Genomic DNA, 23,611 nt, shown 5'->3' on the forward strand with positions numbered 1-23,611 from the left:
TCGCTGTCATGTGAGTTGAAGCCCATCCCCCCACAGTTAGAATCACTCCCTAGGACACACTTAACCCCTTGATCGCCCCCATAGTGTTTAACCCCTTCCCTGCCAGTGTCATTTATACAGTAATCAGTGCATTTTTATAGCACTGATCGCTGTATAAATGACAATGGTCCCAAATTGTTTCAAAAGTGTCCGATCTGTCCACCATAATGTCACAGTCATGATAAAAATCGCAGATCACCGCCATAAAATAAAAATAAAAATGCCATAAAACTATCCATTATTTTGTAGACGCTATAACTTTTGCGCAAACCAATCAATATACGCTTATTGAGATTTTTTTTACCAAAAATATGTAGAAGAATACATATCGGCCTAAACTGACGAAGAAAATTCGTTTTTTTATATATTTTGGGGGATATTTATTATAGCAAAACGTAAAAAATATTGCTTTTTTTTTCAAAATTGACGGTCTTTTTTTGTTTATAGCGCAAAAAATAAAAACTGCAGAGGTAATCAAATACCACCAAAACAAAGCTCTATTTGTGGGAAAAAAAGGACGTCAATTTTGTTTGGGTGCAACGACCGCCCAATTGTCAGTTAAAGCGACGCAGTGCCGAATCGCAAAAAGTGCTCTGGTCAGGAAGGGGGTAAAATCTTCCGGGGCTGAAGCGGTTAAACATCCCCTTGTGCACTCACAGCAGCTGCCGGCAAGAGAGCAGGGAAGCCGGAAATGCTGCGTGGAAAAGTGGGGGCCTAGACAGCAGGAGGAAGGGGGAGCGAATGTTATAACTCATCCCCTTGCAGCACAGCCGGAGGGAGCGGAGGAGGAGCTGGCAGCGCTGCAGGGGGAGTCAGAAGAGGATCGGTGACTGCAGTAAGCCAGTAGAGCCAGCCCTCCTGCTCAGCAGTTGCCTGGGACCCCCTTTGAGCTGTTGGGGCCCCCGGGCCCAGTACAGGAGGGCTGCCTGTACTGCCTTATCAGTGGTCCTGCATATATTGAACATTAAGTGCAGCCCTTTGGTGATGTCAGGGCCCACATCCTTGCATTAAGGTAAGAAATGTTTAGGTAGCAGTATGCCTCCTCATCCCCCTGTATACTTACCTCAGTCCTCAGTCTATCCAGCGCTGTGCCCGTCTGTAGCAGCTCTCCCTGCTGGGGCTGTGCTGTCCTTGTCTATGGATGCAGGCAGCGCAGCTCTGGATCGAGCCCGTGCCACAATATGAAGCGGCTTCCTACGGTGTCACACGGAGAAGAGGAGGAGCCAGGAGCGCTGGCGGGGGACCTGAGAAGAGGAGGTTCAGGCCACTTTGTGCAATGCTATTGCACAGAGCAGGTAAGTTTAACCCCTTCCCACCAACCGTACGCACATCTACGTACTCGGCTTTCGGGGGTTATACCGGGATGATGCCCGCAGCTGCAGGCATCATCCCAGTACCGTTGTTTCGCGCGGGCGATCGGCTACCCGTATATAACAACCGATGCGGCTAAAAGCCGCTCGGCTGTTATACCGGAGGAGCAGGAGGGGACATCCCCCCCTCCCGCCGCCTCCCGCCGCCTCCTGCCACTCTTACTGGGCCTCCTGAGCGATCGGGAGGCCCGGTGTCCAATCGTCTGCCTCCGGCGGCTGTGGGCGGGCTGGAACGAAGCTGTGGGCGGCTTCGTTCCAGCCTTCTCAATGTAAACGCGGAAGCGACGTCATGACATCACTTCCCGTTTACTCGGCTGCCATCGATTTACTCGGCGATCTGAATACTTTGAAGTGTAAAGGAGGGATGGGGGGTCTTTTAGACCCCCCACCCCTCCATAAAGAGTACCTGTCACCACCTATTACTGTCACAAGGGATGTTTACATCCCGAGCTCGCGCAGTGAGGAAAGCGCATACGGAAGTCGCACACGCATATGTAAACGGTGTTCAAATCACACATGTGAGGTATCGCCGTGATCGTCAGAGCGAGAGCAATAATTCTAGCACTAGACCTCCTCTGTAACTCTAACCTGGTAACCATAAAAAAAATTTAAAGCGTCGCCTATGGAAATTCATAGCTACCATAGTTTGTCGCCATTCCACGAGTGCGTGCAATTATAAAGCGTGACATGTTTGGTATCTATTTACTCGGCGTAACATCATCTTTCACATTATACAAAAAAATTGGGGTAACTTTACTGTTTGGATTTTTTAAAATTCGTGGAAGTGTCCCTTTTCCAAAAATTTGCATTTAAAACACCACTGCACAAATATCGTGTGATATAAAATATTGCAACAATCTCCATTTTATTCTCTAGATTCTCTGCTAAAAAATATATATATAATATTTGGGTGTTCTAAGTAATTTTCTAGCAAAAAATATGGATTTTAACTTGTAAACATCAAATTTCAAAAATAGGCTTAGTCGTGAAAGGGATAAACCTGTTTGTTTCGCTTTGTTTTAAATAGTTTACAATTCCTGTAAGTGGGTTTTTTCAAGTTTGACTGCAAATGTGGAAATACGCTTCAAAGCAATTCCAAGCAAAAATCTATTTCTAATTATAACATATGGGAGACAGGTCTATGAAGAGATAAAAAGGTGTGAGACTTCAAATGGGCTTTAAAGAGATACTAAACTATTGTTAAAAAATATATACATATTCAAGTATGTATTCTTAACTCAAAAAAAAGTCCCTTCTATTGATCTCAACCTCCTCCAAATCTCCAAATTCGCGCTGTGATCTGACTTCCTGTTAGAGGGTGACTACCATAGGCGTGCACACAGGGTGTGCCAGGTGTGCCTAGGCACACCCTAATCACCCTGTGCTGGGGAGAATCCCGCTGCTGCTTGGCTACAGAGAAAGGGACTAGGGAATCTTTTTTTCTCAGTCCCTTTCTCTGTCTCAAAGTGAGACATAGACCCCTGATATTTCACCAAAGCCCCCCAATAGGGCTCCTGAAAAAAATGTAAAAAAACAATAATAAAAAACGATTGTGAAAAAAATATTGTAAAAAATAGTAACATTGTAAAAAAGTAATAATAAAAAAATATAAAAAATAAACTACTGACACCAATCTCTGCCCTTCTGACACTGTCCACTGATCTATTGATACCAACCTCTGCTCTACTGACACTGTCCATTGCCCTACTGCTATATATATATACACACACAAATACGCACACATGCATGTGTGTTTGAGCTTTGGGATGCACACCCTAATACAATAGGCTGTGCAAACCTATGGTGACTACGTTTGTTCTCCATGGTCCACTGTATGTAGGAACGTAGCCACCCTCTCTTGCTCGCTCCTACAATGGACTATGGGATTTGTAGTGTAGCCGGGGGAGGAGAAGCAGCAACATACTGGGCTTCCCAGTGAATGGCTGTGCAGAGGGGGTGTCAGGACAAATCTGATCATTGGAGGAGATTCCCAGCACAGCTAGAGAGCTGACCATTGGTCTGCTCTCCTGCCTAGTGTGGTCAGTTTTTTTTAATAGGGAAGCAGAGGGACTATCTATCTTTTCTATTATATGACATTTTTGACATTTGACTTTGACCGTCTATTTGATGCTTATATAGTGTGATATTGCATTTGAATTTTTATTTGTCTCTTTCCAATTGAAGTAATTAGTTTGCTGCCCTTTAAATAAGCGCCACAATCCTTGTAAAATTCAGATTGTTCTGCTTTATTTTATTGAAAACAAAATAAACACATTTGACAAGGATTATATTTGGAGAATAAGGATGTTGTTTACTGTCCTTTTAAAGCGCTTGTAAACCTCTGACATGAAAAATGACCAAAGCATATCCTTTTATAGGAGCGCTGCGTAAGCTGGAAAGAACCTATTTCTTTGGAACTTTTTTGCTTTCTCCTTAATGTTATATTTGATTACAGCAGCTGCTTCGTTTAATTTACTCCTTATCTTGAGCGCTGGATAAGTGACCCTGTTTGCTTTCACTTATTGTACATATCCTTTTATAGTGTGCACTTGTCTCAATCCAGAGCACAGATTGTTATTTCAGTCTGCTGGCTCCTTACTCTGCTATGTGCATGAGTCACTTCTGACACTAAGAGAAAAAAGGTGAGGGAGCTCAAGCACACAGTCTGTGGATGACAGCCTCAGCTATGTTCTTGTGTGCTGTGTGAGGGAGGTGTGTCCCTTCCCTCCAATCAGCTGTCACTGAGCTCTGCAGAGTGTAACTTCAGCTCCCTGACTCCTGCTGTCTGAAAGCTCAGACAAGCTATATAAATGTACTTTGAACGGATGTAGAGAAGAGATGGTTGCAGATAAACAGGTACAACGTATGTAGAAGGATTAGTTTCATTACTGTGTATTACCTGGGACCAGCCACTTCCCTGGGTATATGTAAGGCTTAATGTACACGGGACGTTTTTACAACCTCTCCTGAACGATTTAACTTGACAGATAGTAACCCACGTTTAAAACGTACGTTTTGCCGCATTTACATGCCACGTTTAGCCTCGTTTTGCCGAGTTTTTCCGCGTTTGCATTTAGAATCGTTTGAAAAAAAAAATTTTTTTTAATTTTTTTTTTTTCAAAATAGCCAAAAATGAAAAACACCTGTAAACAAAATGTGGCTAAACGTGAGTTACCGCATTTAGCCACATTTAGAAGCATTTGGCGCTTGAAATGCTTCTAAATTCAACATCTGAACTCATTTTTTTGCATTCCAAAAAAGACCTCTAAACTCAACTGCCTAAGGCTCGGTTCACACTGCTGCGCTGTGAATTTGTTCCGTTTTTTGTCCTGTGTGAGGTGTGAATTTACAGCGATTTTACCGCAAATTTCAGGAGTTGGACATAGCTGCGATTGATATTCTAGCCAATGGAATCATAATGTAAAAAAAAAAAAGGGTGTTAACTTCCTGGTTTTTGTGGAGAGTAGTGTGGTGGAATTCGCACATATGTGAACCATCAATGCGATTCAAGAACGATTTACATTGATGTCTATGGAGACCAAATTCGCAATGCAACGCGGTAAACTCACACAAGACCCTTTTTTTTATCGCATTCATAGAGGAATCACAACGCATGTATGTGAACGATCGTCATTGAAAACAATTTAGGGATGACATGTAAATTTAAAGTGTTTTTGACGCATCGCATTCGTTATGAACTCGCATCAGTGTGAACCAGGCCTTAAAACGACATTAAACGTACCTGTGTACATGTACATATAAGATAACATTTGATGAGTTCAGGGGCAGCTGAAAACAGCATCCAACTGCCTCTGGACGTCCGTTTACCAGCAGCAGTGTACATGGAGCCTTAGGATTTACAACCTTTTCCCCCCAGTCTTACCCCGTTACAAACCTTTGTGATACATGTATATTTAATCATTTTACACAGTGTATCAATTCATAACATACCTTTGGACGGTGAACCATAATTGTTCCCATCTAAAATCTCTACAAAATCTTCTGTACAATTAAGATTTCTGCTTTCAGTTTGAAAGTCCGTAAAAGAAACGGTGACATGGTTAACTGGTGAGATATAATAATACAAAAGTTTTAAATTAAAGTGATTGTAAACGATCTCTTTGTAAAACAACCCAATCAGTTTAAAATAGAAATTAAAGGCAAAACATTTTTGTATAGCTATAAAAATAAAATTATAAATACCTTTTTTATAAGTGTAGCACTTACCCCCGTAGGAGCTGCTGGTTTAAATTGGGTCTTACCGTTCCTCTACTGTTTCACCATATCCGTCAAAGGGGTCCCATTAAAGAGTTCTTTTTAGTAATTTCAGCTCCGACACACAGTCTCTTTTTTGAATGCTTTATTTAAGAAAGATTCTTGCAATAGAGGGATGGAGGGTTTGGGGGGAATTCAGGTACCTTGAAATTGCAGATCAGGAACACTCTCTTTGATCCAGAGGGCAACAGCATCCACAACTGGATTCAGCAACCACCGGACAGGCCTCTCTCACTGACTAGAAGCCGATGTGATGCTCGGTCATAGTCTCTGCCACAGACTTTAAGATTCGGTGTAACTTTTACACAATCCTCTGCCACAGGATTGGGTAATTAATGACTTGTTGCAATATCAAAGGCTTGATCACACAATACCAGTTCCCTTCTTCCGAACCTACGGCACTGTGTGATATGTGACCCGGGATGCATCCTCCAACTGAGTCTCTAGGCTCTTCTAGAGGCACCGGCCTTATCGCGCAGTCCTCTCCTGAAAAGTCCTCCCCTGGATTCTCCAATCGCTTGGCTTCTTCCCGCAGGCAAGACAGCACAGGACTATCCCTGGATCGGTAGCCCCCAAGACTTTGGGGCCTACCTTCAGTAGCTACACCTCGGGACAGCTGGCCCCGAGACTAACTTGACAGCAACGACACACCTTAGGCCAGGAGGGCCATCAGGTCGGAACTCCTTTCTGTCACGGGGTCAGTCACTTAAGTACCCTCTCCCAGAATGCACAGCAGGCAGACCACACCCACTGACTGTTTTCCAGGCAAGTAGGCACTCAATAGACCCAGCTTGTTGCAATTTCCAACCTTGGCCGAAATAATAGGGCGCCATCTCCAGGCCAAGGGGAAACCACACAACCAGCCAAGCTGAAACAGAACCGGAATTTACAATAATTGCAGTCTGAGTTAAACTACAGCCTCAGACAACTACATTTTTACTTATAGCGTCTGTATTAAAAATTCCAGTGCTACATAAGTGATCACATTCCCTCTGTTCTCAGCTGAATAAGAGCTGGGGGGAGGAGAAGCAGCAGCATACTGGGCTTCCCAGTGAATGGCTGTGCAGAGGGGGTGTCAGGACAAATCTGATCATTGGAGGAGATTCCCAGCACAGCTAGAGAACTGACCATGGTCTGCTTTCCTGCCAAGTGTGGTCAGTTTTTAATAGGGAAGCAGAGGGACTGGCAGAAACAAAAGGGATTTTACACAAAGTAGGGATGGGCTGTCTGTTTGGGTCGAACATGAGTTCGACTCGAACATTGGCTGTTCGCCCGTTCGCCGAATGGGGAACAATTTGGGGTGTTCGCGGCAAATTCGAAAGCCGCGGAACACCCTTTAAAAGTCTATGGGAGAAATCAAAAGTGCTAATCTTAAAGGTCAATATGCAAGCTATTGTCATAAAAAGTGTTTGGGGACCCGGGTCCTGCCCCAGGGGACATGTATCAATGCAAAAAAAAAGTTTTAAAAACAGCCGTTTTTTCAGGAGCAGTGATTATAATAATGCTTAAAGTGAAACAATAAAAGTGAAATATTTCTTTAAATTTCGTACCTGGGGGGTGTCTATAGTATGCCTGTAAAGGGGCGCATGTTTTCCGTGTTTACAACAGTCCGAGAGCAAAATGACAAAGGAAAAGAAAGTCATTTAAAAGTACTAGCGGTAGCGCCGACAGCTATAATGAATTGTCGGGTTTCTGCAATACTCATAAAAGTCATTGAAAAAAACGGCCTGGGATTCCCCCACAGTGCATTACCAGGCCCTTCGGGTCTGGTATGAATATTAAGGGGAACCCCCGAACAAAAATTTTTAAAAAAATGTGTGGGGGTCCCCCCAATTCCATACCAGGCCCTTCAGGTCTGGTATGGATATTAAGGGGAACCCCGTGCCAAAATTTTTAAAAAAAATGGCGTGGGGGTCCCCTTCAAAATCCATACCAGATCTGATTTTAAGGGGAACCCCGCGCCAAAATAAAAAAAAAAATGGCGTGGGCGTCCCCCTAAAAATTCATACCAGACCCTTATACGAGCGCGCAACCTGGCAGGCCGCAGGAAAAGAGGGGGGACAAGAGCGCCCCCCCTCCTGAACCGTACCAGGCCACATGCCCTCAACATGGGGAGGATGTCCCACAAGGGCCTCATCCCCACAACCCTTGCCCCCAGATCCCGACTACCATTTTACATTTCACAAAAAAAGTGTCAAAAATGTTAAAAAAGACAAGAGACGGTTTTTGACAATTCCTTTATTAATGTCTTCCTCTTTCCCCGCTTCTTCTTCCATCTTCTTCTGATATTCATTCGGTTTTCTTCCTCCATCTTGTTCTTCCCCAGCTTCTTCCTTCGATCCTCTTCTTCCTTCGGTCTTCTCATCCGCATCTTCCTCTGGCGTCTTCTTCCCTGCTTCGTTCTCTGGACGATCCGCATCCATGGACGATCCGCATCCATGGGAGTGTGTGACGCTTCTGTTCTTCTGACAGTTCTTATATAACTGAGGGCGGGGCCACCGGTGACCCCCGCCCCCCCGACGCACGGGGACTTCACGGGGACTTTCCTATGGCTTTCCCCGTGATGTCAGAGGGGGGCGGGGTCATCCGGTTACGTAATAATAATGGGGCACTGTTAACTTCCACTGACACCAGGACATTTTCTTCTCCCACTGGTCACAGTCCACCCCCCTAATGTTTGAAGGACAATAAACCGGTCCTTTTTTTAGAAAGTTTGAAGACCCCTGACCTTGGGGATGGGTAAAGATTACTAACAAACATATCCACTCTGCAGTAAACAAAGCAATTTTGAATAACTGAATGCAATAAATCAGTCTCTGCCCTCAAAGAGCCTACAATCTAAGGTCCCTATCTCACATGCATAAATACACATACAAGGGCCACATACAAGGGCCAAATAATCTTCCAGCATGTCTTTGGCATGTGGGTGGAAACGGGAGTACCTACACATGCACAGGGAGAACATGCAAACTCCATGCAGTTAGTGTCCTGGTTGGGATTTGAACAAAGGACCCACTTTCTGCAGAGCTGTCAGAGATTTAAATAGATGTGCTATATTGCTTATTGGCTGATGGCACCTTGAATAAAATAAAAGAAATAGTAAAATACATATCAGAGAAGCCCATAGCTGAGAAGGAACGAGTCAGCGGAGGGGGACATGACAGGGTGATAAGGCAAGCCAGCAAGGTCAGGTCAGGGTGTGGCATATAGTTGTAATTAAATGGTTATTTATTGGTTAATATTTGGTGCAAAGGGGGGGAGCCAGTAGTTAATAAAATAAGGAGGAGTGGGTGGGGCTGCAACAGTCTGCTGAACTGGACAAAAGCTTCCCTCCCTCCCGCCCTGCATACAGGTATGGGGTATTGGAGTATACTTAGAATGGTTTGGAAGGGCATTTTGGGATCCTTGGCGGTGGTAGAATGTGATGCATTCTGGTAAAACGGTGGGGAACCATCAGGTATGGTATCCTCGAGTGGAACGGTTCACTGGCTAGTGACCGTGTAGATTAAGGACCCTGGGGGGTGGCTGAGGTCAGCTGGGTTTAGGCCCTGAGTCTTTAGAAATAGCGGCTGGGGTGGGAACTCAGTTAGATGGGCCTCGGACACAAGCAAAGAGGGTTGTTTATATATTGGTACCGCCTTGGATCTTCAAATAAAGTTATACATTTTCAGTGAGAATAGTGGAGTTTAGGTGGGTGTTATATTATGCAGTGTTAATCAAAAGTTGGTTATTAATAAAAGGCCATGTTGGCCATTTTAACCCACCTCAGGTGTTGTGTGATTATTTAAGTGGAATGATGGGGTGTTATGGTAAATGGGTAAGTAGTATTTAGCAAGGTAAAGCTCTTAGCTACCCTTGTCATGTAATGCGTAAATCTGCATTACAATACTGAACGTCCTTCAAATGCAACAGGCTTGCTTTAAGAAGAAAAGAGAAGCTTACAAAGCAAACTTTATTTAGTTACACCGGTGACGCTGTCCAAACAACTTACAAGGTTCCGAGGCTTGTATAATCCACGAACAGTTTTGATTGTTTGGGTAGTTGGCGGGATATAACGGTGAGGAAATAACTCCGCCAATGGAGTCGGTCACAATAGAACTTCCAAATGCTATAAAAAAACATCAGGAAATAAATCAAGGTCAGTAGAATTTTTACCTTTTATGGGATAAGTATTAGATTATATTCCCCAAATCTCTCAGGATACACAGTAATATTACATCACCTATCTGACAGAGCTTCATAAACATTTCAAGAAGACCTATCCTCTGCCTACAAGAATAACTCAGTGGAAGGAAACCTGTATTGAGATAGCAATATCTACCATCCTTGACCCAGCAGCAGTTGGCAAACATTTCATTAAACCAACAAGTCCACTCAGTTCATTTTCACTTTTTATTTAATTTTTCCATAAAAAGAGAATATATGGTTTTCAGAAAGCATCTCTGTGGTACTGCAGTCTCTTACCAGTTGTGTGTTCTTCAACCTTCAAACCTTCATAAGATCTTTTTGTAATAGATTATATTGGTGTGGAGCATGGACAGTAATCATTTCTCTCAGGCATATGTGTAATTAAATTGCAGGAAGCCTAAGGTTCTGTTCACACTACTGAGACCTGAAAGTCGTGCGATTTGCTGGCGACTTGAGTACTACTTTGATGTGACTTGATGTGACTTTGAAGCGACTTTGTCTTGTGCAGGTATGCAGAGATAACGGCATACAGGAAGATGCCATGCACTGCATGGGTAATCTTCCTGCAATGTCGAACCAAATCACATCAATATAGATGAGAATCCGACTTGGAGGCAACTTTCATTAAAGTCTATGGGCACAAGTCAGATAGAAATTGCCTTGAAGTAGTAAAGGATCCTTTTCTAAAGTCAGTAGTGCTAATTAAGACAGCTCTCATTGCATAACATGGGATTTCACATGTCATGAGATTTGGGGTCTCACAAGTTTCGGCAGTGTGAACTGAGCCTTAAGGGGTAGAGTTCAGAATCCGTGGCCTTTAGGTTTGGTAACAGGTGCTCTCAGAAGACCAGGTAACTGACAAGTAGAGGATTCAGTCAGTAGCATGTGTTTCTTTTTCTGCTTTTGCTTGCTATAATTTTTCAAGTCTGACCAACATGTACATTTAAAAGTATTTTCTGGCATCTCGACTGGACTTACTGGCTTCTAAATAGAGTATTTATCGGCGTATAACATGCACTTTTTCCCCCTGAAAATAGGGGAAAAATTGCGGGTGCTTGTTATACGCCAACGGCGTACCTCAGAGGGGGACGAGTGCCGCCGGAATTCACCGAGCCGTCATCTCCTCTCGACTCTAACTCGGCTCGCACGTCACACACACAGTCCCGCCTCCGTCACCGGCATTGGACCAGTGTTCTGTCTATCACTGGTCCAATGCCGATGGCGGAGGCGGGAATCTGTATGTGACTGCCAACTGAGAGCCGAGTAAACAGATGACGGCTCGGTGATTTCCTGCGAGAGATGGTGAGCTGCATTGATGGGGGAGATGGGCGCAGATCAAGCTGCAGATGGGCACAGATCAGGCTGCAGATGGGCACAGATCAGGCTGCAGATGGGCACAGATCAGGCTGCACTGAAGCTGCAGATGGGCACAGATCAGGCTGCACTGAAGCTGCAGATGGGCACAGATCAGGCTGCACTGAAGCTGCAGATGGGCACAGATCAGGCTGCACTGAAGCTGCAGATGGGCATAGATCAGGCTGCACTGAAGCTGCAGATGGGCACAGATCAGGCTGCACTGAAGCTGCAGATGGGCACAGATTAGGCTGCACTGAAGCTGCAGATGGGCACAGATCAGGCTGCACTGAAGCTGCAGATGGGCACAGATTAGGCTGCATTGAGGCTGCAGATGGGCACAGATCAGGCTGCACTGAAGCTGCAGATGGGCACAGATCAGGCTGCACTGAAGCTGCAGATGGGCACAGATCAGGCTGCACTGAAGCTGCAGATGGGCACAGATCAGGCTGCACTGAAGCTGCAGATGGGCACAGATTAGGCTGCATTGAGGCTGCAGATGGACACTAATCAGACTGCATTGAGGCTCACTGACCATTATTTTGCTTCAAAGTGGTTTATTTAAAAAAAAAGTTTTTTTTCCTGAAACTTCCCTCTTAAATTGGGGTGCGTGTTATACGCCGATAAATACGGTAACTGTCAACTAACACTGACACAAAATGCTAGGTGCAAAAATATAAAAGTCATTCATGGTGTGGGAAGCAAAAGGTAAAGACAATATGGAAAGTTTGCTAAACGAGTGGAAAATGTTCACTTTGCAGTTTGAGTCTTCCAATAGATTAATCAGGTCAAGCAGCAATTTTAGTTGTCCAATCATGTGCAAGCAAGACACAGCTTCACTATAGTCACTTTGAAATCAAGTAATCTTTACACCAGTCTTTCCCATCCCAGGTTCCGTGGAATCCTAGCGTTCCTTCAGAAGCTACTAGGTGTTCCCTGTGAAATGAGCAACTTCTGCCTCTCGGATGAGTAACCATTGACATCAATGATCTTTTCAACTATCTGTAGTGGGGTATTCTTTCCAATGACCACACATATAAGGAGCATTGTACCCAGTGACCATCACATTCATGTACTATCAGCTGTAGATATAGTAATTATTACCAGGTGTTCCCTGAGCCTGGAAAGTAATTTCAAGGGTTCTCCACATATTAAAAAAAATTAAAAAGTTGTGAAAGGCCTTTCTACGTCTTTTCGTACATAATATATTTTTAAAGAAAAATGTCTGTGGCCATAATCACACATTGAAGTGAAACTTTAACTTATGAGGACCTCATTTCTAAACACCAAAGAATACATGACAGGCACACTTCAAATGGGGCTTAATTATTGATGGTAGTAATCAGTCATCAAGACATTCGAGGAGATTTACTAAAACTGGTGCACACAAAATCTGGAGCAGCTGTGCATAGTAACCAATCAGCTTCTAGGTTTGAGGCTCAGTTCACGCTGATGCGATGCGGGAAACCCTACGAATCCATTGTAGGTTCCCACATCGCATCTGAATCGCCAGTGGTTCACACTGCCCTCTGTAAACCACTGCGGGTGTCAATACAAAGTTAATTACACCCCCAGAATACTTCGCAGATCGCAGTGCAAACTGTGAATTCGGACAGGAATCGGATCGCATGGGTGTGAACACCCATGCAATCTGATTCTGGTGCGGACAAAAAAAAGGGTCCTGCATGAGTTTGGTCCGAATGCGATGCGAATTCAGCCATACAGTTTGTATGGCTGAATTTTCATTGCACAGACATCGTATGTGATCTGCACTGCAATGCTGTGCGAATCACATGCAGTGTCTGGCATCGCACCAGTGTGAACCGGCCCTCATTGTCAAAGTTTAAAGTGTAAGTTCACCTTTACAGAAAAACCTTTAAGGTGAACTTACATAGGAGCCTCCCCCCCCCCCCCCCCCACCAGTCCTGCTGACCTGCATGGCCGAGACCTGCCGTTCTGAGCCCCGATATAGCCGCCTCACGGCTCCGCCGCTTAGAAATCCCCTCAGCTTTCTCTGTCCTTCTTCCCCGCTGAGAGGACGGGTTACGTGGGCTCTGATTGGTCGTTCACCTTACAGATTTTTCTGTAAAGATGACCTTACCCTTTAATTGAACACGCTGAAGTTAGAAGCTGGTTGGTTACTATCCATAGCTGCACCAGATGCTGTGTGCACCAGTTTTAGCAAATCTCCGCCACTAAGTATATAAAAAAAAAGTAAAACGTACCTTCACTAAATCGCGCACTGAATCCTCTGTGGTGGTTGCTATAATCAGACCTTAGGAGGACAAACATGGTGTTCTGAGAAGAGGTAACTGGACTGGGAATTTGAAAACCACACAAAGCTTTCAGAACCGGCGCATCACTAGATTCACCATCATACACCTATAAGACAAAATAAATAAATGCAACGTAAATTTTAAGAGTTTTAGAAATTAGAGTGATGAGGGATTAAAGCCTCTGTTGGGTTTTTATCAGTGTGTGAGTATTCATTAGGACAATGTGATGGTTACATTCGCCATAGCAGAACTACGGTGGGAAGTTGTTGGCATTGACAGTTCCTTTTATGTTCCCTAAAATTGCTTGTGTGACGTGTGCTCCTGGGAAACACAGGAGAGAGACCCCCCTGGATCAATTGCTCACTCATAGTTGCGGCATCTTTCTACACCAATAAAAACACCTCTAAAATGACCCCATGTGGTCACACTCTCAGCGAAAATTCAACCTAAGGAAAACTATTCCCTATCAGTAAAACATGGATAAAGAAAATCTATGAAGCCTAACTTGGGGAAAATTAACAGCAGGAACCTAATTAGTTGCTAGAGGAATCACAGACACTTTGCCCTATCTATGTAGTTATACACAATAGTCCAAGGACGATGTAATGTTGGGGGTATCTCTGAATTGCTCAAATATCCTTGTATATTGTTCATATCTCTAAGCAACAAGATTCATGAGAACACATCAGCCATATAATTCCCATGCTTTACTAGCTTGATTCATTGAGTCAGTGATAAATTCTTCTGTCACTTCTAAAACTTGTGACCAAATGGTGGTTTACTTCCTAGAGATAAACACATAAGAACAATAGAGATCACATGCACTGCAATATATAGTTGTCCAGCTAAATCTATATTTCTAACTATCTATCTTAAGCTGTTCATACAGTCGAAGAATTGTGTTAAAAAATGTTCATTTTTGGAACATTCGTTTGACTTTCAGTAGTTAGTGGGGTCAAATCAATATTCAGTTTCGACCATCGTGACGAGAAAATTTGAAGGAGCAAGATGTACATTTTTTTTTCGTTTTTAATTGTTAAATAAAGAAATAAATATATCACTTATTTCATAATCGTAAAGAATAAAAATTCTAAATTGTATAAGAAACATTCCACAGGAAGAATATTTTAACAATAAATGACCTGCACCCACTCCTAAATGTACTCCGTTCATGGACAGCACACATTTTCTAGCATTTTTAAAGCACATTCAACCAAACCATATACTGTATTTATGGTCGAAGCCCTTCAAACGGGATGGATGTGAAGCACATGAACGCGCCAAGACTTACATCATGAAATGGACCTGAAGTGTGCCCAGGTCTGCTGGTCAGTATACCAAAAAAGGAGGCATACCCAAGATAAGTAATAGATGTTTGAGGAGAGAAATTAATTTGAGAAATGCCCTAAAAAGGGGAATGGGAGGGAGGGTACCGCGCACCGGAACCGACAAAGACCACCGATAAGTGGGCTGCTTAAATACCCTCCAGACTTCTCCCATAAATTGAGGCCACCATACTGGCCTTCTTATTTATGGTCGAAGCCCTTCAACCGGGATGGATGTGAACCACATGAACGCGCCACAAGACTTACATCATGAAATGGACCTGAAGTGTGTCCTGGTCTGCTGGTCGGTATACCAAAAAAGGGGGCAAAAACATTCAGGTAGGGTTGAAAGCTCTTTATTGTTTTAGTGTTATTTACTGTTGTTTGTCTTGAAAATATGGATGTCGACCCCCTAGGGCCAGATTGCTGGGTTTTGGATACTGCACGGTAGAGAATGAAATGATCTTGGAAGCGAGCCAGGTGACCTCTACACAGTACCTGCCCGGCAGGGCTATTACTGGTAAACTCGATTAGGCCGCAGAAACCATAGTAGGCTAAGTAGATGGCCGCTTGAATGACCAAGCTGGGAAGAAAGCCAAATGGGGAATGAGAGTGGATGGACGACATGTCTCTGAAGATGGTACTCGTGATGGGCAAGCGTTTGGATTTGGCTATGGGCTGCTGCTTCTGAATGCTGCATGGAAATGGCTCGGATCGCATGGGTTTGCGAGGTAGGATGGCTCTGCGAGATCCTGTAAGGCCAGGAAGTGTTAGATGCTGGTTAAGTATAGAATTTATAGAACCAAAAGCCTCGGGAAGTCTGGGCACGCAACTCACGAACACCGAGTGAATTGGAAGAGTCGGGCTAGTGACGTAACGAATCGCGCACCAGAACAGACTAAGACCACAGATTAGTGAGCTGCTTAAATATCCCCCCAGACTCCTCCCATAAATTCAGGCCACCATATTGCCTTCATATATATATATATGTATATATATATATATATACACACACACACTATATTGTAAAAAGTATTGGGGCACACATAAACTTTTTTTTTTTTTTTTTTTTTAACATAAAGTTTTTTATTTAATAAAAGCAAATACAAAAGAAGAAAGAAAGAAAAAAAAAAAAATATATACAGTTGATACATTGTGCAGTGGTTACATTACAGGGTGTACAGATGTTTAACAGCATATGTCTCAAAGTAAGACTTATAGAGCATATATAAGCAGCAGGAGTAGGTCAGTAGGAGCAAGGAAGGGGGGGGGGGGGGGGGGAGGGGTGGGGAGGGGTGTACGTGAATTGAGACCGCTGCGGCCACATCCCCTCTAAAACCTCCTCATCGTTTCCCTAATGTTGGACCTGTGATCTCGGCTTCTTGCACCATATATCTATATAGAACAAAGCATAGGGGAGGCTCCCTTGGTTCACATTTGATTCATCATAGGGATCAGCAAATTAAAGATATAATATACAGTTCAGAGTCGATATGCCCACTGCGCACTGAAAGGAGTCTCACATCTGCGTGCCATCTTTCTATTCTAGGTCTATATGTTCCGCTCCTATCCAAGGATCCCAGATTTTCCCAAATTTTTTTGGGCAGTTCCGACCTAGGTAAGTTAGTTTATATACCGGTAGTGCCTTATTGATGAGGTTTTTCCAAAAGCCAAGTGATGGGGGGGCAGATCCCTTCCAATGCATCAAGAGCACCTTCCTGGCGTAGAAGGCTGCGTAGAACACGAAGAGTTTTTTAGCTCGGGAAGCATCCAGTGTGTCAACTATTCCTAGTAGTAAGGGTAGCGGGTCGCAGGGAACCTTTAATTTACCAACTCGATTGATCGTATTAACCACTCCTCTCCAGAACGTCTGTATATAGCGGCAAGACCAAACCACATGGAAGAAGGAGCCTTCCTCCGCTGCACATTTGGTACAGACTGGATTATTCGTGGGGCATATTTTGGCTAAACGCTGAGGGGAGAAGTAGGCTCTGTGCAAGAATTTTAGCTGGACAAATCTATCTCTGGCAGAAATCATCAGGGGCAAGTATTGCTGGATACCCTCCTCCCAGTCGTCGTCAGTCATTGAAGGAATGTCCCCCTGCCAGACCGAAAACAGCTGCGAGACTTTAGATGTGTCCATACCCGCCAGGGTCGTGTATATATTAGATAGAACCTTTCCCCCACCCTCCTCGCCCAGCAACCGCTCAAGCCCAGTAGTCATGAGTGTCGGGGGTGTGAGAAACTGGGAGTGGTACGCATGTCTGAGCTGTAGGTATCTGAAGAACATGTTATTGGGTAGTCCTTTTTGTTGTTTTAGGGTATCAAAGGGAAGTATACCGCCCCGCGACACTATGTCCGCCACGGTGGTTATTCCGTAGCGAGCCCACAGCACTGGGTCCGGGATGGTCTGGAAGTGCGGTAGTCTCGGATTCCCCCATAGAGGTGTACGGGGGGACCAACTGTCCGCCCCTCTAGTTTTTTCCCTGACCATTTCCCAAACCTTTAGGGTAGTTTTCATTGAGGTGGTAACCCCGGGGTTAGATCTGGGCCCCCTGTGTATCAAATTTCTTAGTTCTGAGTATGAACCCAGCAAAGCCGCCTCCAAAGTGGAAGCAGGATTCGCTGGTTCCTCCGACAGCCACCAACGGAGGGTAACCAACACCGCCGCCCAATAGTACTTCTGGAAGCACGGTAAAGCAAGTCCCCCTAGTGTCAGAGGGAGTTGTAGGGTAATTTTGGAGATTCTGGGTATGCTACCGTTCCATATAAACGCAGTGATCACGGTGTCAATTTTTTTAAAGAAAGTGTTCGGTATGTGTACAGGTGTCTGTCTAAAGACATAAAGAAATTTCGGCAATATGGACATTTTTATCAAGTTCACCCTGCCTACTGGGGTCAGGGGCAGTGTTTTCCAAATGGTACATTTTTGAGTCAGAGTAGACATTATAGGAGATAGGTTAAGGGGAATAAATTGCGCAAAGTCTCTATGTATTTCTATTCCCAGATACCTAAATTGAGAGACCCTTCTGAGGGGAGTATTTACAGGTATCGAATCTTCCTCCGGGTGTAACGCAAAAATTACCGATTTGTCCCAGTTAACACAGACGCCAGAGAACCCACCAAAGATATTAATAAGTGACAGAGCAGCACTCAGGGAATCCCTGGTGTTTCTGAGATATAACAGGGTGTCATTCGCGTATAGGGATATCTTTTCAAGTACCGTGCCAATCAAAATACCGGTAACTGAAGGGGAGGATCTAAGGAGGATTGCCATTGGTTCTATGGCCAGGGCGAACAGGGCAGGGGAAAGTGGGCAGCCCTGCCTAGTACCCCTATGCAGATAGAAGGGTGGCGATACTGTCGTTCCCGTACGAACCCTAGCCCGTGGAGAAGTATAAAGGGTTTGTACCCAAGATATAAATTTAGGGCCAAGGCCGAACCGACGCAGGACCTCCCATAGATAACACCACTCTACTGAGTCGAATGCTTTCTCAGCATCCAGGGAGGCCACTGCGTCGGACTTCGTCAAATATTCCCCGGCACCCATGACCGTGTATAATCTACGAAGGTTAATGTCTGTCCCCTTACCTGGCATAAAGCCAGTTTGATCTTCATGAACTATATTATGTATGACTCCATTTAGTCTTTTAGCTAGGATCTTGGCAATTATCTTGGCGTCTGCGTTAAGTAGAGATATGGGGCGGTAGGAGGTGCAAAGCTCAGGGTCTTTACCCGGCTTAGGTATGACCACTATTATTGCCTCTGTCATGGACGGCGGTAGTGTAGAGTCTTTCAGGGTCCCCATGATCATCTCGTGTACTTTAGGTATCATTTGCTCCCCATGCTGTTTGTAAAATTCAGGAGGGAGGCCATCCGAGCCCGGAGTCTTCCCTACCTGAAGTTCACCTATGGCCTGTTTCACCTCCTCCAAGGAGATGGGTGCATCTAAGCTGTCTCTGGTCTCCTCTGTAAGTGTCGGAAAGGCGAGTTGACTAAGAAAGGAGTCCAGCTCCTCCGCTGAGTAGCCCGCCCTGGAGGAATATAGGGATTTATAGTATGTGGCAAAGCAGGCATTGATTGCAACTGGGTCAGTCACCAGATTCCCATCATCAGTTTTAATACGAGCTATGGTAGACGTGAGCTGTTGTTCCCTCGCCAGCCAGGCCAGCAGGTGTCCTGTCTTCTCTCCCTGCTCAAATATACGCTGTGTCTGTGTTAGCTGTTGTTTTTTAGCCCCGGCTATTCTGAGGAGCATCACCTCACGATGCGCCGCCTGCATATCAGACAAGGTGATTGGGTTCTGTGTCTGGATATATCGGGACTCAAGGTCTTGTGCCCTGTTCTCAGCCTCCTCAATGGAGACCCTGGCGTCACGTCTGGCAAGGGAAATCGCGGTCTGATAGCTTCCCCGAGTATGAGCCTTAAAGGCATCCCATCTAATAGACAGCACCGAGGAGCCAGCATTAGAAGTCCAGAAATCTGCTATAGAGGTATCTATGCTTGTCACAACACTCTCCTCCGAGATCCAATATCGGGACACTCTCCACAGTCTCTCTGAGGGGGGGGTCTGTGTTTGCAAGGTAAGGAGCATAGGGGAGTGGTCTGATATGCCCCTAGGGAGCATTTTCACCTCTACAACACGGGGGAGTAACCCCCCAGCGATGTAGATCAGGTCTATCCTGGATAGTGTACGATATGAGGCGGACTGGCAAGTAAATGCTCTATCACATGGGTGTTTCCACCTCCACACGTCCACCAATCCATATAAGGAGGCCCACCTGCTAAGGGGAGAATCAGATCCCGTCCCTGGATTCAGTCTATCCACGGACGGGTTCGGAGCCATATTGAAATCCCCAGCTATAACCAGATTATCCGTGGAATATGAAGCAAGTATAGGAGTCAGGGATTTGAGGAAAGCCATAGTAGCCGGGGGAGGCACATATAAACCCATAAGTAGCATTTCAACAGTGTCTATCACAGCGTGTAACAAAACAAATCTGCCCTCCGGATCAGTCCTGACATCAAGCAGGGTGAAGGACAGGGATTTGTGTATTAATATGCTAACTCCCCTAGCGTAACCTGAGTACATCGAGTGATAGGAGTGCCCTATCCAAGGTTTTCTAAGACCAAGGACCTTCCTGCCTACAAGGTGGGTCTCCTGAAGTATACATACGTGCGGGCTATATTTTTTTAAGTACGTCATGACCAGGGTTCTCTTTATTTTATAATTTAATACCATAACATTCCACGATATAACTCTCAGTGGCACCATGGCCTTAAAATTGACAGAATTTTAGGATGGGAGTAGTAGCAGGACCGACCCGGAGAGGGGGACACAATCTTCAGTATACATGAGTACATTCGTAGCATTGTGATCAGCAGGCCCCAGGTAAAACCAGGGGTCATAAAAGATAGCCTAATTAAACCACTGCATGTAGTCGTATCAACCTGAACAAAACCAAAACTAAAAGGGAACCAAAGGAAAAAAACAACAGAAAAGGGGAGCAACCGCATCCCAAAAACCCAACCCCCCCCTCCCCGCACATCCGTTGGGGAACTCGGAGTGCTTGTATCCCAAACCGATCCCATTATGTTGTATGAAAGTTTCCTGTGAGAGCAATGGAGAGGCAGGCGGCCTTCCCTCACACAAGCGTTACTACTTCCCACAAGATTGGAGATCTCCGCCCCCACGCCTACAGCCTATCAGCATATAAGTGGAAAAGAAAAGAAAGGAAAAAAAAAAAACAAAAAAAAAAAAAACATAAAAACACCTAGTATAGACTAGGGGCACGAGCTTGTTTGTTTAACCATATTAACCCTAACAGATATAAGGAGAATAGTATGTCCCTTTAGCAGTGTCTAGGACCTGCAATTCCCTTAGAGATGGCACATTCTTGCAAAGTAAATAGCAGTGTTAAAACTTGTCTAACGCATAGTTTGCAGGTCAAGGTTGTTCTTGAAAATAAAAAAACGCCTAGTGTGAGCTAGGGGCACATACTTTGTCATTTTACCCGTTTACCATCAGCAGATATAAGGAGAACAGTTTATCCCCCTAATAATATCACTAGTGTACAAATCCCTCAACGGAGAGAACCTTCTTCAAATAGATTATAGCAGCCTTTAAATTTGCAGATGTATGGTTTGTAAGGCAAAGTTAAACTGAAAAACAAAAAAACACCTAGTAAGAACTAGGGGCACACACTTCATCACTGAGCCGGCTCGGCCTTCACAGGTACAGGGAGAACAGTCTATCCCTCTAACAGTGGCGTGAGCGTACGAGTCCCTCAGAGTTGCCTCGCGGTGATCCAGCAGATTCCGGCCCCGTTCATGGATTTCCCCTCCCCCCCACATGCTGGAAGGGCCGTCCGCAAGGTAAAAGCATCGTTCCCTCTCAGCACTACCAGCTGTATGATTTGACCACATAGCAACCTTGCATTGATGTGATATATAGAAGGTCAACTGTACCCAGGTTGCAAGATATTGTCTTCGGTAGTAGCAGGGAATATGATGTAGGTTGCAGTCACATCCTTCCATCACGTGTATTCGGGTGGTTGCCATCCGAGTCGTCCGGAGGGGGAAGGTCAGTCATCGGTCAGAGTAATCCCTCACCCTCCGACGTGGGAAAGCATGTGGGGGACAGAGGTTGGGGAGGGGGAACAGGATAGGCCAGTCTGTACTAGGGATGAGCTTCGTGTTCGAGTCGAACCCATGTTCGACTCGAACATCGGCTGTTCGATCGTTCGCCGAATTGCGAACGTTATGGGCCGTTCGCGCTAAATTCGTGTGGCGCGTCACGGCCCATAATTCACTGCGGCATCGCAGTGCATTGCTGGCTGATGATTGGCCAAGCATGCACTATGACCCGCATGCTTGGCCAATCACAGCGCCGTCAGTAGAGAGAGCTGTAATTGGCCAAAGCCAGGGTGGCTTTGGCCAATTATGGCTCAGGGGATTTAGTACACACCCCACACTATATAAGGCCGCCTGCACGGCGGCCCTGTGTAGTGTGTGTTCCGGTGTGCTGAGAGATAGAGAGAGAGAGAGACAGTGTCATTTGATTTGAGTTAGATAGATTAGGCAGAACAGTCAGTCAGTTAGCTGCACTTACAGTGTATTGTGTATATATATGCATCCCAGGTGTTGCATATATATATATACACTGTATTCAGTTTAGCTAGATCCGTTCCTGTTATCTTCTATCTAGACTATTTACATTTAATGCAGTGCGTCCTGCTCACAGTGTTCAGCTAGATCCGTTCCTGCTATTTACATTTAGTGCAGTGCGTCCTGCTCACAGTGTTCAGCTAGATCCGTTCCTGTTATCTTCTAGACTATTTACATTTAGTGCAGTGCGTCCTGCTCACAGTGTTCAGCTAGATCCATTCCTGCAATTTACATTTAGTGCAGTGCGTCCTGCTCACAGTGTTCAGCTAGATCCGTTCCTGCTATTTACATTTAGTGCAGTGCGTCCTGCTCACAGTGTTCAGCTAGATCCGTTCCTGCTATTTACATTTAGTGCAGTGCGTCCTGCTCACAGTGTTCAGCTAGATCCGTTCCTGCTATTTACATTTAGTGCAGTGCGTCCTGCTCACAGTGTTCAGCTAGATCCGTTCCTGTTATCTTCTAGACTATTTACATTTAGTGCAGTGCGTCCTGCTCACAGTGTTCAGCTAGATCCGTTCCTGCAATTTACATTTAGTGCAGTGCGTCCTGCTCACAGTGTTCAGCTAGATCCGTTCCTGCTATTTACATTTAGTGCAGTGCGTCCTGCTCACAGTGTTCAGCTAGATCCGTTCCTGCTATTTACATTTAGTGCAGTGCGTCCTGCTCACAGTGTTCAGCTAGATCCGTTCCTGCTATTTACATTTAGTGCAGTGCGTCCTGCTCACAGTGTTCAGCTAGATCCGTTCCTGCTATTTACATTTAGTGCAGTGCGTCCTGCTCACAGTGTTCAGCTAGATCCGTTCCTGTTAAATTCCTACTGACCGGCAGGCTTGTCTGGTTACAGTATATAAAGCTACCTGAAGAAAATTACAGGTGTTCTATTTGATCCTATTAGTACCACGGTCAGGCAGCTAGACTATTTACATTTAGTACAGTGCGTCCTGCTCACAGTGTTCAGCTAGATCCGTTCCTGTTATCTTCCTACTGACAGGCAGGCTTGTCTGGTTACAGTATATAAAGCTACCTGAAGAAAATTACAGGTGTTCTATTTGATCCTATTAGTACCACGGTCAGGCAGCTAGACTATTTACATTTAGTACAGTGCGTCCTGCTCACAGTGTACAGCTAGATCCGTTCCTGTTATCTTCCTACTGACAGGCAGGCTTGTCTGGTTACAGTATATAAAGCTACCTGAAGAAAATTACAGGTGTTCTATTTGATCCTATTAGTACCACGGTCAGGCAGCTAGACTATTTACATTTAGTACAGTGCGTCCTGCTCACAGTGTTCAGCTAGATCCGTTCCTGTTATCTTCCTACTGACAGGCAGGCTTGTCTGGTTACAGTATATAAAGCTACTTGAAGAAAATTACAGGTGTTCTATCCCAGCTTAGTGCAGCTACAGGCCATTAGTATGTCTGGAAGGCCAAGAAGGAGAGGCAGACAGTCACAAGCCAATAAGAGAGGGCAAGCAGGCTCTGTGTCTAGTGCTGGTCGTGGAGACGGTGCATCCTCATCAGCACGTGGCCATGGGACACGCTTGGCCTTTTTTTCAGCAGCTGGCCATGTTGAGCCGCAACATGCGGAAGACTTGGTCGAGTGGATGACCAAGCCGTCCT

General features: G+C 44.9%; 1 protein-coding gene across 1 annotated transcript in view; it reads right to left on the minus strand.

The window, feature by feature from the left end:
• CUBN (cubilin) overlaps positions 1–23,611 on the minus strand; it is a 388,954-nt gene that overhangs the window by 141,390 nt on the left and 223,953 nt on the right. The window contains exons 32-34 of the mRNA XM_073629712.1: positions 13,451–13,607; positions 9,676–9,792; positions 5,361–5,474 (exon numbers count right to left, since the gene is read on the minus strand). Coding sequence (XP_073485813.1) covers positions 5,361–5,474; positions 9,676–9,792; positions 13,451–13,607 — 388 coding nt within the window. The remainder of the gene's footprint in view (positions 1–5,360; positions 5,475–9,675; positions 9,793–13,450; positions 13,608–23,611) is intronic.

This window comes from Aquarana catesbeiana, linkage group LG05 (assembly GCF_042186555.1).
Source record: "Aquarana catesbeiana isolate 2022-GZ linkage group LG05, ASM4218655v1, whole genome shotgun sequence".
Classification (NCBI taxonomy): Eukaryota; Metazoa; Chordata; class Amphibia; order Anura; family Ranidae; genus Aquarana; species Aquarana catesbeiana.